Source organism: Opisthorchis viverrini, assembly GCF_000715545.1.
Source record: "Opisthorchis viverrini unplaced genomic scaffold opera_v5_188, whole genome shotgun sequence".
In the NCBI taxonomy this organism is placed as follows: Eukaryota; Metazoa; Platyhelminthes; class Trematoda; order Opisthorchiida; family Opisthorchiidae; genus Opisthorchis; species Opisthorchis viverrini.
The window spans coordinates 883,687-900,737 of record NW_008751842.1 but is presented as its reverse complement, the minus strand read 5'-3'; the positions used below and the strand labels follow the sequence as shown (position 1 = coordinate 900,737).

Genomic DNA, 17,051 nt, shown 5'->3' with positions numbered 1-17,051 from the left:
GAAATTACCGCCATCATCACCAGCAAGCCGAAACGCAAACTTTACTGCAAAGGCCCTTTCACGCTCTTGTGGGCACACAATTTCCTACTTCTCCAACAGTTCTCAAAGTGTCGTAGATTATCCAGAACTAAGGAGATCTGAAGGTACAACAGTCTGGAATCGAACTACCATTCCTTACCAAACGATGGACATGACTTCGACCCGGAATTCGGCATCTGCTTTCTCATCGCCACAAGGAGTGGACAGTGATAGGTGTCATCCGAGTAAGCTTGTTTGTTTTCAACTTATAAACTTTTATGTATATTAAGACGTATTATGGTATATTGTGATGTGCACAAGGAATAGCCCTCTCAAGTAATCTATATTCTATATATCCAGAGTAAAGCATTCTAGTCTCTGTGGCATTTGAAGTTCATCCAACCCTTTATTCATTGGCTGTAGACGCAGAAATCTAAATTTTCACATAATGAATAGAAAAATGCTGTCAGTTGTTGTAGGACGCACATATCTCCAAAAATAAATTTTATCTTGTAGATGGTGACCACAATGACCTTAAACTGAGAGATTATGGGTACACTTTTCTAAACCCTGAACTTTATTTACTCCTACAACAAATCCGATACCGTTCTTTTCCATCACGACTTCTTCTATGTGTTCTGGTCTCCGCTTCTCAACTTTCACTGATATCAACCCATCGTTTAATGTTCCGTAGTATGATGTACTTCTTGAATCATACAGCATGCGATTCCCATCATCACTGCGACAGAAAGTACACTGTCATAGAATACCGTAACCCCAGAGAGCTCGAAACCTACTGAGAACCTAGAAACCAACTAACATCTCAATAGAGAAGCCGGCAAGCATCCAGGCTAATCAATCATTCAATCAGGTCAGCAAAAGCCGATGATTGTTCAGACATGCCGCAGAAGCACGACCGAATGTGATCAGCGTTCAGATGTTTTGTTTCATAGCAATCGATGTTGATGGGTATTCACTGAACACCTATCAGACATCCTGGATCAATGTCAAAAAGTGCCCTTTAAATAGCGCGGGGCCGTTGTAACTTTTACACTCGCACGCACTCGCTTACTTCAATGAAGCTGTTGTGCTCCTTATCTGTGAGTTTTTTTCTTGAACCAGGCACTGGAGTGGTAACAGTGGTCAAATATAACAGATCAGCGAATCAGTCAAATATAACAGACTGTCGAGGGGGGTGAGATGGACACAATATAAATGCATTGGTTTGTTGTCATCGTACCAAATGATTTCAGCACCAATATGACAGTTTCGCCAACTCAAATAATAATAACTTGATCAAGGACGGGCAGAAAGTAGGGACACGATTATTTCATTCACTGCACAGACGACTAGTGATTAAACAACCATTCCCACCGGAGGAAATCGCATCGGTGATGGTAGTACGAACGGTTCTTTCCAAATTAACTTAACCTATGTTACCATTTAAAAAAGTGCCACTGGAAAATGAGTCTGGAATCTGCGCTTGGGTGAAAATCGTATAAATGCAAGTGTACGCTGCGCATATTTGATGCACAAAATTGGTTCACTGACGACGACGTAACGAAACGTTTTATATACATATACATATACATATACATATACATATACATATACATATACATATACATATACATATACATATACATATACATATACATATACATATACATATACATATACATATACATATACATATACATATACATATACATATACATATACATATACATATACATATACATATACATATACATATACATATACATATACATATACATATACATATACATATACATATACATATACATATACATATACATATACATATACATATACATATACATATACATATACATATACATATACATATACATATACATATACATATACATATACATATACATATACATATACATATACATATACATATACATATACATATACATATACATATACATATACATATACATATACATATACATATACATATACATATACATATACATATACATATACATATACATATACATATACATATACATATACATATACATATACATATACATATACATATACATATACATATACATATACATATACATATACATATACATATACATATACATATACATATACATATACATATACATATACATATACATATACATATACATATACATATACATATACATATACATATACATATACATATACATATACATATACATATACATATACATATACATATACATATACATATACATATACATATACATATACATATACATATACATATACATATACATATACATATACATATACATATACATATACATATACATATACATATACATATACATATACATATAAGTACATGCATAGATACATACATGCATATACAAACCGCTCAGCAATTCATGGGTGCTTATTGCGCATGAGGGGTTTTCGGGCAAAAACAGTCTGCCAAATTTCTATGAAGTAGGAGTTTTGCGAATAAATTCTTGGCAGCTTAGTGCCTTCAAATATGGGTTGGAAATAAACATCTGCTACGACTAGGAAAAGCTTTGTAAAGCGTAAAAAACTAATTCGTTTAAATTAAATTTACTTTTGAAAATATTGCAGTGAATTTCGGAATGGGCCCTCTACCCAACTATATCTGAAGTTCTGACTACTAGTGATATCCATGAAAGCACGACATAAAAAGTCACTCATTGTCCTAAACAAACCAGGTTGGTAGAGAGTTCCATTCAAATAAGTGACTAAAGCAACACCAGGAATGTATGCATCTAAGTCCACCTGGATATGAACGAGTTTTTGTCAAACTAGACTTCCAAGATCACATCCCCTTCGACATTGGCGGGAGTTTCCTAATGTTCAGTCGAATCTATTTGCACTGTATGCATCTGCATAAGATTTAGAGTGAAAGGATCATACACAGCAGGCAGGAAAACGTCATAATTTTCTTCAATCAAATAACCCAGCCGAAAAAGCCTACACCACATTCCCGTTATCCCCGCTCAAAATGTTCCATCTACTTCTGTCGTTCTTAAGAAAATTGGACTGTCATAACAAATTTGAATGCGATTTAAATGAGTTCCCCGATAACAATAATTTAAGTTACAAATGAACATACTTACCCCGCTACATACAATTTGGTATTTGAGTATAAAATAAGATGAAAGGAAGCCTAGGAGCTGCACCTACATGATGAGTTCTAAAGAGAGCGGTAAGAGCTGTAGATGATCGAGGATTTTTCCGCAACATTAGCAGAGTGATGTACCCAAAGACTTGTGTTCTGATGGTCAGGAACTACCTCACAACTTTAACTTTGGTTAGTAACTGTTGAGGTTACAACTGCAACAAACCAGTTCGGAACAAATAAGATGGTTACCATCCCAGAGACCCTGGTATTGAAACTAGAGAACCATTCTGTTAAAATACGTTTTGCCAGTGGTTCCGTCGGCCAGTGATTAACCTGTGCTTACGATTTACAGGACAAGCCCCGCTGAGCTAAACTGATAGCGTAGTGGCGGCCTCTAATCGATGGACTTTTCAACCAGTGCATCACTGTTAACTATTGCTTGTTAAAGTTTCTATCTGCGTCTCATTTTAGTGTGATAGTTCACACTTGGGTAGATGGGAAGTCTGCAGGAGTGATAATCATCCTTCTTTGAGTGGTTTTGTTTCTAGGTCCAAATGCATCGTTTGATACTACCAGGCAATGTTATCATATTTTCACGTTGAGGCGTCCTGATAATTTTCGTTTGATATCTCGCTAAAACTGTTGAGACGATTTGATCGGAATTCTGAAGCAACTTGGCAGTTGGTGCCGGGTTAAGTTACACCCAGGGATGCTCAAACTTGGGGATTTCATATCTCTAGGAATGTTTTCGTTTATGGCAGTCCCTGTAAAAATTTCTCTTGACACACCAATATTGTCGTCGATCCGTACAAATGTGTTTTTACCAAGACATCTGTTGCAAACTGCTTACTCACAATATTTATTTTTCAACTATTATATTTAAGGTGCCCTACCTGACTGCGGCCCACAAAACTCACCGGTTTTTTTTGGCAACGCCCCACCTGAAATCAGCAGAGGTGAGTTCATTTCATCTCCTCCCACAGACAACCTGAAGTTGAATCCGTTCGTCCCTTGTTTGGCAGGATCCTCTCACAGACACTACAACTTTGACAATCAATCCAAGCCCATTGCACTTACAAATTCCTTGCCCCATCCCTTCCTTTCCCCCGCCAAATTGTCACCCGCGCGATCTACTCAACCGGATTCCTGTATTAGTCCTCAGTTTTCTAAGAGCCTCATTTATTCAAACATTCCTTTCAGACCTCAAAATCAAACCATTTGTGATCAAATTTCTCCAAGCACTGTGAACCCTACTTATTCATATCTAACTTCAATTGGGCCCCCATTCCATCCAGCCTCCTCATCTTCGAGCTCACTCCCATCACTGTCGGCCAACAACTTGTATCTCCTACACCTACAGACAATGAATGCGAAGCAATGCAACGTTATTAGACCCTTTGACCTCATAATGGCTTCAATATGAAATGAAAAACTGGATCACATACCAAATAGTACAGAAGACTGGGCGTTACCAACGATCCAATCCGCAATCAACTCAATTCTTTCCCTGCATAAGTCTTATTCTGGTTGAATAATTTATTGTAGTCCAAAGTTTTGGAAATTCCAGAAGTCAACTTATACCAAGTCCTTTGTTTTTACTACTGATGACATTCATCTCAAATCTATGACCTTGGAGTAGCTCTAACTGTTTGCTTATTGGAACATTCGTCAGTTAGGGCAACGACGTTAAAAATTCTAGAGCTGGCTACAAACTAATGAATCCCGGACAGTAGAAAATGACAGTTTGTTGTCTCTCTCTCTCTCTCTCCATGGGCGTGAAGATTCTGTTTCAGTTGAATCGTGCAAAACTATATCTGGTAGTTTCAGCTGAGGTTAGACGACTTACAATGCTGACGGAACTTTATCCGAAAGGGTTAGAATGCGATGCTTATATCCACAGTAAGAATTTTTTGTTATCAGGTTACAGTTTCAAGATTTAGGAGACTGGAAAAACTAACCGTCTCAAAAAACTACTTCCTCAAGCTCAGTAATTAAGCACTCAGGGATTGGACATGCTTGTCACGTCAACGGCTGGAAACATGCAATGTAGTCGATTATTTGCGGTTTTGATCTATTTTGCTTTTCACTTGATTATTAGATTTAACAGAAGTGGGAAAATCTTACTGCCTGGTAGATTAGATGTGGCGAAAAACGGTATTTGTTATCAAGAGGTACGAATTTAAAGGGTTGAAGGACTAGTCAACAGCTTGCTCGCCAAGTAATGAAGTTTTGCAGTAAACTTTCAAGGTACGAGATTTCTAGGAAAGGTTCTACAAGATATTCTGCCTATGAAACACAGTGCGATAGAAATCTACGAATTAAGGCTTAAAAAATCGTCATACCTGAGAAGGTTTCCCACCTTTTCTTGACGCGATTATTACATTCAGCTAGAAACTCGCAACTTCCTAGCAGTTCAAGGTTGATATCAAACATAAACGCCTTTCTCGCTAGCTACCAACGTTCATAATAGAACTAACGTTTTACAACCACGTGCGATGTTGATTTTCCAGGAACGGGAAACTGTAGATGAACCACTTCATGTATACACTGGTCTGGGCATCAGCAGGCACATTTGAACAGCAGGATCAGCGGCTGTTTTTGTCAGTATCCAGTCATGTCAATCAATCATCTGGCGCCAACGTAAATGGCAAACTTCACCAGAATCGTCACTGTCATTATTCCGAGTTATCTAGATCAGACCACAAAGCCACACGTCCCCATAAAACGCAGCCAACGATTTTGAAACTGATAAAGCCTGATGGCAGCTGACTCTGTTGCAGGTTTACCTACAGTGCTGTAGATCATTTTAAATGGTTGCCAATAACGCCGTCTCATTTTTTTGAAGACTTCTGATCATAGTTGGTGTTTTGCTGATAGGCGTCAGCAAGTCTGTTCTCTAGTGCAGTAAACCGCAACACATCTTTTAATGTAACAAATGTAATGTTGAAAAAGTTTTACATTGTTGTGACCATCCGTCGAATAAGTCAGAAAACCCAACCAGTCGTTTACTGTTAGCATACCATAGACTTAGAACTAGACGTCGTACATTTAAGCGTCCTGATGTGAGCTATCTTCATAAAATTCCTGAGATGGCTGTCGATTGGTTGATTGACTGTTGACACTACCAATTCTTGGGGTGACTTGCCTCATTAAGAATAAAAAGTTGACTGCATAATGGATTAATTTTTTCCAAAGGGTGTTCAGCCTCTGTCATGAAACTCGATTAGCTGCACCCCATCCGGGGTATTCTGTCGAGTTCCCTAAAGAAATTTATTGAATCCTTTTTCTAAATGTCGGGACTCCTTAACGTGAAAAAAGTATAGACTGGATGCGTATCGTGGTTCTTACAACCACACGATGTAATTCGCCCCTGATAGGATTCATCAATAAAGTGTAGAGGTAATCGGTCATGTAGCACATTGGTTGGTTTAATGAACTGACTGTTACAAAATCAGTAGACAGGTGGATAAAAAATTCTCAATGAGCAACTTAAATTAGTTCCTTGGTGAAATGTTTCTCATCTATACGAGTACACGCGATACTGATGTGATGGTAATTAACAGCAAAGCTCAAAAGGCCTTTCAGTTAAAAAACTAGCTAATTTTCGCTAACTATATGAGAGAAACGGAGGTTGAACTTATGCGTTGTGAACGAAAATCACTATAATCTGCCTAAAATAAGTGTTAAATATAATGGAAACGGGCGAAATGTAACGTTCATTTCTGAAACTATTGGCTTTTTTCCAGGAACAAGGGGATCATCGTCCTCATGAAAATCTTCAGTTACTCAGAGTCAAATGAAAACAAGATTTGATAGGAAATCAGCCGGTACTTAATGCGTGAATATATACATAGCACATACGTACATAGCGCTATCATTCAGAAATCAGTAGTAGATAGAAACCAGTAATTGGGAAGTCTTCAACAAAGATTGCAATTTCCAAAAAGATTTCATGAATTTCAGTCAAACACTGTTCTGATCACCGGGAAACACCGCGCAGAAGTAATTTTGTGTGAACAAAAGGTCCGTTGAACATTGTTATTCCTTGTGCAAAGAGTCAACACGAACACAATGCGGATGGAACGGCCTAGACGCATGTTTTTATAAGATCAGGGAAAACGCTAACACTGTGTGAAATGCTGTCTTTCGAAGGCGAACTTCACTGATATCGGTCTCTCTCTTATAGGCGCAACATTTTTCTATTAGTGAATCTTGTCTACGAAGTTCCATCTCACCTAAGCATGACGAGACGTGTCCAGACTTCAACTCACATACCGTGTTAACTGCAGGTATCGTGGCTCCGCCACCGATGCATCCGAACGCTATTCTAACGGTACAGCAGTTTTTCGTTGCACCTACACTTTTGCGAATGGAAAGAGCTTAAATTCTTTTTACCAACCTATGACTTCTTACACACATGCACCAGACGTGGAAGCATTTTGTACTGATACTGCTTTCCCATTGTTGCCTAAGAAAAGTAAACGAATGTGGTCAGCAGAAGGGAATTACTTAAGATTTACTTAAAAGAAACTACCAAAAACTCTTTGATAGCCCACGACCGATTTCGACCTAACTTATCCGGTCCGCCTTTTTGTGTGAAGCTGCTGTTTCGTTCAGTCTTGTTCTTCAGTCGTGGTTCGAAGTCATTAAAAATTCTGATGTGTAATTTGGCGCGTCCAGGCAAAATCCCAGTTTAAATCACAAAGTGTTTTCGGAAAAGTGTGGTGACAATCAGTAGAATTACTGCTGGGCAACGTTTTGCTTTTGACACATAAGGCTTCGTCAGGCCAAGCGACTAGGTTAGGAGGATGGCCGAAATTTGAGGCGGTATGAGAATCAATCAGCTAAGTCAAGTTATATCTGTCTTAGCTGTGGGCCAAGGGATATCGTGTGTTAGGGGGATTCACCAAGGGTTAATTTGATGGGTAAATCTAGATGGATTTGGATCCAGCTTAGGTTCCAATGCTTCTGGTTTACGTAACGATCCCTGTTGAAAGTCCTTTGCACTTCTCATCCGTCCGAGTGAATGTGCTAGTACTGGGATAGTTGTCAAGGAAGCGGGATTCTGTGAACTTTGGTCGGGTTGGGATTTCCACCTCTGGTTTGTTAATGATTATACGTGCACTGTCAACCACACAACTTGGGTTATCTGAGACCGCTTTCCATACGCTCGCCAGTTCAACACTCTCAATTCTATCCACCCTGTGATACTTGGCGATTTTCACCGCCTCGGCTATCAGTCGCTGTGATGTGAGTCGAATTCCCCGTCGTAAAACTTGTACATTTCCCAGATCTACTCTATATCCTGTCTGACACATGTACCGCCATTACTGAGTCTTTGATCACTGTTTGGTATTCTTCTGCATTTCTTAGTGGTTTGTTTATCATTCTTTAATGCTCACCAATTCTGGTGTGCGATTCCCTGGCAGTATGTCCTATGTAAACCTTAGTGCAATTGTTGCACTTAATTGATTAAGCGTCAACTAAGAAAGATGTTGGCTCCAGTATCTAGACCCAGTAAGGAATTGATTGGTTTAGCAGTCATTGCATATAAAGCAGGAACATCGGAGGTCATTCAAGGACTGTTGAACTTAGCCAACATTCGAACAGCTCTCCAGAAAAGAAAAAACGCTACATTCAGTTTTGGTGCATGTCAGATGTCCGGGGTTCAGATCCCGGCACGGTCATTGGATATGCACTGCTGATGAGCTCTATTAAGAGCGAAACTTGAGTCCAGTGCTTCCCTTTGGTGTGAACTCACCGGAATAATTACACCAGAACAGGAACACGGCCGTTCAAACGAGAGTGGTGTGGCTATGAACAAAATTGATAGATCCCTCGCCGGTTGAAAGGACTGGGGACTGTGTGCATAAAATTAGGCATCACAGCATGAATAGAATCGAGGGTATGGAACTGGCGAGAGTATGGAGAGTAGCCTCAGATAAGCCGAGTTGACGCATGACTGTATGTATGTCAATCCACGTAGAGTCATTAGCAAAAACAGGGGGTGGGGGTGGAAATCCTAACCCTATCAAAGGTCACAGAATCCCTCTCACATAGCTACCTTAGCACTTGCTCATCCAAACAGACGGACAGAAAATCCAACCGACGTTCAAGTGGGATCATCAAGTGGACCGAACCAGAAGAACTAGACCCTAGGCTTGACCCAAACACATGTAGGTTTCCCCATCGGCCCAACACTTGTTCACCCACCCTAACACAAAAATCCCTCGGCCGATACCCAACAGAGATTTAGCTTCACTAGGCTGATTGGTTCTCATTCAGCCTTAAATCTCGACCAACCTCGGAACCTAGTCACTTGGCCTGACGAAACTTTTGTGTCAAAAGCAGAATGTTGCCAAACAATAAGTCAGCCGATCGTCACCAAACTTTTTCGTAAATGAATGTTATTCAATATCACGACTTGGGAACTGGATACTAGTCGGCATCTTTGCAATCTTTGCAGTTAATTTTATACACACAGTCCATAGTCGTTTCAATAAAAATCAATGGGGGTTGATGCTGCCAATATTTTCTACTAGTTGGACTGTCCAAACAGTGTCTTTACGTGCTTCCATACAGATAAATCTGGGGTCCATAGAAGGGTCACTTCTGCTTTTGATATTGCAAATTTGAAATCAAAACGCTAATCCAGCCGTCCAGCAGATGAAAATACATCGTGTTGATGAGTTTGTGCTGGTGTTGAACACTGATGTCATGCTGTCGATGATGATGATGTTCGTGCTTGGTTGGTGTAATAACCAACTCTGAGCCATTGAATGTCGAGAGAACTCAAAGTTTTTGGACATAATAACTCGGTAGGTTTGGAAAAACCGTTGAACTGAGACTTTAGATTGATTGACTAAAGATTCATTATCAAATTGATGAATACGACTCATAGTGATAACGGACGACACCATAATAATGTATGAATAAAGACGGTCAAGAACTTAGCATTTCTATATATTGCTGTGAAATTAGTGCATTGGACAATCGTGTATCATTGGACTCTATTATCTTGATAGTTGTTATCAAGCATAGAAGTTATAAAAAACCAAGCGTCGGCTGCAATTCATAACGGGTTTCAAAGTTGATCCTGATGCTGGTAATACTGGTTCGCAGTTGCGCCTGCTATATGACGCACGGGTTAGTGTTAGTGTTAAAGGCACTGCGAAAGTGTCAAGACTGTCCACAGATTAATCTGTCCATTGCTACTGGTCAAACAGATGATCAAGTACTGACTTTGAAGGCCGTCCGCTTTCTGTACCGGATGGTACCAACTATCCGACCACCTCATCTGTCTCTGCAGCTGTTTAGTTATCGGCTATCGGTGGGTACCACCGGCAAACTGTGTGGTTAGATCCGCAATAACTCCTCCGGGATGCAGCCGACAAGTGCATTTGCTGATTAAGCATCGGTGACCTCTTATCAAATTTATGCATATTCTGGTTCTCAGTTCCAGGTTCATTCAGCTGTTTAGCAGATGATGAATGGAATGAATTGTGACCAGCAACCATTAGTGTGTTTTCCGTCACTCCGTTTTAGAAATCCAACACCTGCATTCAAACTGAACTTACTGTATGTGGTTAGTAGTTTTGAACTTCGCACATTGCTGGGAAAGGGTAGTGAGACTTAAGCAACAGCACAAAAAAACACGGGAAGATTGGGTAGAAACATTGTTCCACGTTCATACTGTTTCATCCAGCTTAAACAGTGTCCGCTTAAATTTGTTTTCCTTTACTGAATGACAGTTGTGCTACGAAAGCCGTCGTATTTACTGCCAGTTTCTGATAACACAACAACCTTCACCAGCAATTATAACATTCACTGAACAACTAACGAGATTTCGCGCGCTCGTCGATTTAATCAGCCCCGCATGACTGACCACGATCATCGCTCACGACCAGACGACGGGGACAGTGGCCACCACAGGCCACCACGTGCAGCCTGATCCCCAGAGAGTAAAGTATTTGTGTTGTAAGTGATGATGAAAATTCGAAAGATGTCGCTTTGTTTGGTCGACACAAGCAGAGGTAGCATAATTCAACCAGAGGAGTCATTTCATGATGGTAACCACGAAAGCAATTAACCATCTACCGCATTTTTCCAACTATCATTGCCGACTGGGTGCCAATCAACACTTGTTGGTTAATAATCCGACAAAAGCCCCAAGAGACGAGTGAGAACTGATGCGTGAGCTAATAAGAGGGTGATGGCGCAGTTATTTTTGTTTTTTCAGCCAATAAGTTAAACAGGGTTATTCAAGCTAATCAGTAGGTTGTTTCAGCTAACTTGGTGTTTCACTCGTCTTTCAACGTGGAAACACGTTATAACCAACACAGAAACGCTGCCTAAAAGTAATACTGGGTGATATACTTTTTACTGTTTTTCTGGCCAGGTGGACTGGAATTTGAAGAAACTTGAGTAAGAACCTCCAAGGTTGCAAAGTGCGTGGCTTATCATCTAGAGCAGGCATATGCAGTTGTAATAAAAATAAACCGGACAACTAGGCGGAGGTTGCAAGCTCAGCGAAATTTCCAAGACAAATGGAGAACTGCGACTAAAGTTTGCGATTCTCGAAAGTCTGGACGGTGTTATATTGCACACTACGGGCTTTCGCATCAAACCAGAAACAATGAGAATAAAGCACGAAAACATTTGATTCGAAGTGCATTTTTTCTTCGAACCACCTAAGTGTTTGTAAATTAGAGTACTAACCATCCAGAATCTGAACAATGTAACAACACTAATGTTGCGGAAGTTTATTTAGCAGAATGATAGTAAAAACGGCATGCTCAATAAAACGCTTTTCCACCGATAATTTGTGCCAGATACACGTCATCTGATAACTTGTGTCAAAACATCGTATTCACGCTGCCGGTGTGGGCGATCCGGTTGTTATGGTCCTGATGACCAAGCCACCATCTATTCTACGCCGTCTCCGTCGTTGCTGCATTTCCCAAAGCTATGCACAGGAGCCATGTCTGGTATGTGGCTCTGATGAGTGTTTGGTTGGCAGTGTGGCCAGGCCTGTTCACTTCTCCGGGATAACTGCTGTTTTGGAATGATCATGTTATTACTATTACTATTGAATGTGGCCAGGCCTGTACCAACTTAATGTTCACTGCTCCGGGATAACTGCTGTTTTAGAATGATCATGTTATTACTATTACTATTGCTATTACTGTCAACCCTACGAATCTTTCCTGTGCTACCAGAGGTGAGTGCAATTTTACTATGAGTGGAACTAGCTTCGTAGCTTCCGTCCAGTAATCATACCTTGTTCCTGCTCATACTCTCATCAACAAGCCTAGTTTTATGGTGAAAGTGTGTTCGACCTCAGAAAAGCTCAACCACACCAAACGTTTCAACGATTTCAAAGTTCGTTGGTTGGGCACAGGTGGGGTTGGTGTAGAGTGCTGACCTCAGGACCAAGCGTCTCGGTTGTCTAGCTATCTGAGGAACTATGCACACTGTCATTAAATGCATATAGGCTGTCTACAGTTAATGTAACGCTCTTGCGGGGAATTTAGCAGTGACCAAATAGAATAAGGCTTATGTCTTCTCTTTTCATGCCATACTGAGGTTCATTTTTATGTCTATATATTAGTGTCCGGCCTAAGCATCCTCAGCTGTTTTTACACTGCCGTTCAAATATACTTTTGGACGGATTCCACGAACGTGCACTTTAGTAGGAAGTTACCTTGAGCGTAAAGAACTTAGTGTTACCAAAATGCAAGTAGTTGAATAGTTCATATTCTTGTACCTGAAGACTTTCAGAAAAAAACTTCACGTCAAGTCGTTTTCGTCAAGCTTTCGTCCTGTGATGAGTCACCAGTCAAACTGCAATCATCTTATGGGTAACTTGTTATGGTCTATAACGAGTAAGATTCGATACGAAAAATATCTGAGGTTGTGTCATCTGTTACCTACACATGTTAAACGATTTTCCACTCCGCCTCAAATCTCATCAGGGAATCCTCCGAGCGCTGAATGTCCTCAAAAGTCAAAGCAAGCTGTGGGACATCTAAGCGGCCGAAAGATACCATCGAAAACACTTGTCAGATGATCATTCATGACATGATAATGGACTGTCTGTTCATCTGCATAGTGGCGTAGAGTATGAATCGCTTAATTTCATCTGCCAGATCGGATGTGGTAACCTTTCACGGGCCAGCCTCACATGCTCCCCTCCACTGAATCCATCATGCCGTCCCGCATAATGGCTCAGCAACTGTCAAACAGTGAAGGATAATCAGCACACACACGCGGAAAACTATCTCGCCACATGGCAACTTCCACTTAACTGCGCTCGTCATGTGGTGTTTTTGCGACATTGCTAACTATGCACTTTCTAAAAAGCCGATTCGTCAGGTAGCCAAAGAATGCTGGAGCAACCATGTCAACCTTGTTCAGTCTTGACCCGATGACAGAAACGGTGTAATTTGTCCACCATCTGCAAAACCCACAACTCCTTCTGGGGAGGGCTTAATCGCTTTCATAAAACGGCGCACGCCATATGCGTAAATACACACACCACAATTCGTTTTGCGCAAATGTCTTCATCACTGCTGGGACTGTTGGTAAATATATAGGTAGGAACTGTCAAAACAACATGACCACATACATGCCGGTCTTCGCAACTACCCAAGGGTTGTACTGTGTGATAGGCGCATAACTACTACCACTACTTGGTCACTCGAATGGCGCCAAAAGTCAGATTGACTGACTAATGCGAATGGTTAACCATTTTGTTTTTTTTAAACAGAAACAGCTGCTTGCCGCAGTGCTAGATTAGTTCAAACGCAGCGAATTTCGAAGGCCTTCGTGCCCAAAGCAAATTAACTAAGGAACCGCTCGTGTCCGGAAGTTCATAACTTGAATGCATGCTGCGAATGAAACGTAGTATTTCCTTTCCCTAGGATAATTTCATGAATAGTGTAATTGCCTACAACATTCATTGGACCAACGTTTATTTGGTTCTTTTATCGTTTGTTTTTGAGGAGCGTGGTCACAGATATAAAAAGTGAATGCAGGCGATGAATGTGAAAGGGTTACAGGAGAATATGAGATAAAAGAGAGAAGCGTCTCACCAACAGTTCCAGTCAGACAAAATGAATCCCGAAGTATGTGAGGATTTTTGGTATGGAAACACGCGTGTAATGACCAACAATCGAGATAAGGACAAACAATGGTGAATGCACCTCAAAATGCGATGAGCGCTAGCGCAGACACGACTCGCACATCAGGCAAAATATGTCTGTCATACTGAGTCTGGTATGAGATTGGATGGCAAGAATGTACACTCAACGCAATGTACTGCACATAAAAGTTTCGTAAGTACGCAGAGAGCCCACAATGGCAAGGAAGCACAAATCACTGACTGTGACCTTGAGGAGTCCCATTCCAATAACAGCCTTGGCAGATTGAGGAAAACAGATCCCTCGATAAGAAATGATCATCGGCTGATGGACGAAAAAATCGACATCACAACGGACTGCGCGTAGGGTTGAGATTATGATGATGGAATATTCACCAACACCATAATTCTGCTTCTTCTCATTTCACACATTCACTCCGTAAGCATCCGAGATTAAGCTGACGTCTATCACAGCTACTGGACGCTCCCGAACAGCGATTAGGTCAGGCTCGATGAATTGAGTGCTCTCAACTCATTGAAGACGATGTATCCCAGGCGACAACGACGTTTTGCGAGTTCATTTGCAACCCGATTATGACGAGCACATCTAGCATCATGTATGATCCATCAGGACTGTAAAAGTCCGCCAAACTCTCCTGTTGGCCACAGTTCCCGCGACAAAAGATCGTCCGGCCACCATGACCATGCAGAGCGCTTCTAACTCTCGTCTTGAGCAGGTTGCATCAGAGCTGGATACCGCGGTTAAATAGCCGAGGAACCATTCATTCTGGAAATACAGGCCATCGATTCGAAAGAGGCAAAGGGACCAACTGTTGTAAACCGCGACCGTTAACGCCGTTTTGCAGGCTATCAGCCAAAACAGCCACCAGCACTTCCTTGGTGGTTACGTATGCACCATGGACTCGGATCGGAAGGTTCAGATTCCGAACAATTTTGCCAAATGCGGAATCTTTGACCACATTGCGTAGCATTTGGCTCTAGTTGGAAAGGAGCTTTATCATTCGCGCTCTCCGCTGCATCGAGATCGTTGCACTCAGACTTTGGATACCAAGTTCCCCCTGTTGTTTACCGGCGTGGATGTAGCTGATCCGAGTGTCCTTCGGTAGACGTAGCCAGACACGAATAGAATGGGTGATGTAATTGTACAACCTCTTGAACGAGTTTCGGTGGGGCTGACCGAGCACAAGAGAAAATGACAGCCTCGGTATCAGGTAATTCCTCATGATCGCCATTCTTTGATGCGGCTTCAACGGGACACGCGTCACCTCATCAAGCAGGTTGGGCAGCTGCTGTGGGTGGTTGGAGACTCCTTTCTCCATGAAAGTAGAGGGGATGCCCAAGTATGTCACACTGTCTGTCGGACCCAGAGGTGTGATGAGTTCTTCAGCGAAGCAAAAGGGTTCGACTGAAACTGCTGTTGCCCATGTTTCCTATCCCCCAAACCCCCGTCGCTTTCGTCTTTCGGGCGTTGATCTTCATATCAGCTCTTCCAAATGCGATCGCAAAAGCTTTAAATTTATGTTTAAGGCGAGCCTAACTTTCCGCACACCCGACCCAGTCATCAACCGAGGCAAAACCATCTCTTAGGGTGTGATGAAACTGGTATCTTAGTTGCAGCATCGAAAATCCAGGAACCTCATCCATTACCATGATGAACAATAATGGAAAGAGTGGATCTCCTTGCCTCACACCTCTGTGGCAGTGAGCCTTGGAATTGGAGAAAACCGCTATAGCATTCTCATAGGACTGTGCGATGCATCGAACTAGAGGTAACGGTGCTGCAAACGCTTCGACAGATCTGATGATTGTGTCATGCGAAACCGAATCAAACGCTTTCGAGATATCAACAAACGCCAAACTGAAGTTAGAAGTAGTCGCTGAAGAGTGACGACGTAGGGCATGTAAAAGTGATGTAGCTTCCAGATGACTGTCTCGATGCAAAAATGCAAACTAAAGTGAGGGCAGTTGCAATCTGCAACTCCAGAGATCAGTAGGCGCTTTATGAAAGCATCGGACAAGAATGGATGACACGAAGATCGGTCTCATTTGATCCGGTGAAGTTGGATTTGGGACCTTCGGAACTAAGGTAATACGGGCTCGACACAAATATGGGACACAGCCCCAAGATAATAAGAGTAAGTTGGAATACCCAGCGAACGCGTTAGCTGTGAACCGGCGGAGCTTGTCCAGGAATGGGCAACGAATTGCCCATTAAACGGATAGTACGACCGACTTCCTCTCCTGTAATTGGCTCGATCAAGCGCCAATCGGATGGTACTACTAAGCGACTTGGAGCTGAGAGAGACTGTTTCCAATACTGCTCGGCGTCCAGAGGTAGACCGCAGTTACCTTTGTATAGGTCCTTCCATGACACATCGAGCACAGCAGACGCTGCATCTTTCCGTCTTTGGTGGTATGGGGTCTGGATAGCGGCGTAGTTGGCTCGGCGGATCTACTTTCGTTTGACCGGGATCCGATGGACTAACTGAAGGCGACCGGCGTTGAGATACAGTTTTCTAGGTGTGTGGAAATGTCCCGGAGGTCTGGAGTTTCAAAAGCGACAGGACTTGCTGCGGTGTCATGATGCCAGACTGCAACCATCGGGCAGATGCCAGAAGATCAGCATTAGCAAGCAAACTGTCAGCATGGGATTCCAAGAGTGACACGGTGCAATCCACGGTTTGTTTAAATTAGACGCTATAGTCATCGACCTTTGACGAATAGGCTGCT

The 17,051-nt window shown here is 41.7% G+C and overlaps 1 protein-coding gene across 1 annotated transcript in view; it reads right to left on the bottom strand.

The window, feature by feature from the left end:
* The window catches only part of T265_07792 (hypothetical protein), a gene marked incomplete at both ends in the record, with an annotated part of 91,135 nt that extends 90,271 nt beyond the window's left edge, over positions 1 to 864 (bottom strand). Inside the window, one exon of the mRNA XM_009173404.1 lies at positions 839 to 864. Coding sequence (XP_009171668.1) covers positions 839 to 864 — 26 coding nt within the window. The remainder of the gene's footprint in view (positions 1 to 838) is intronic.
* Between the last annotated feature and the right edge of the window lie 16,187 nt (positions 865 to 17,051).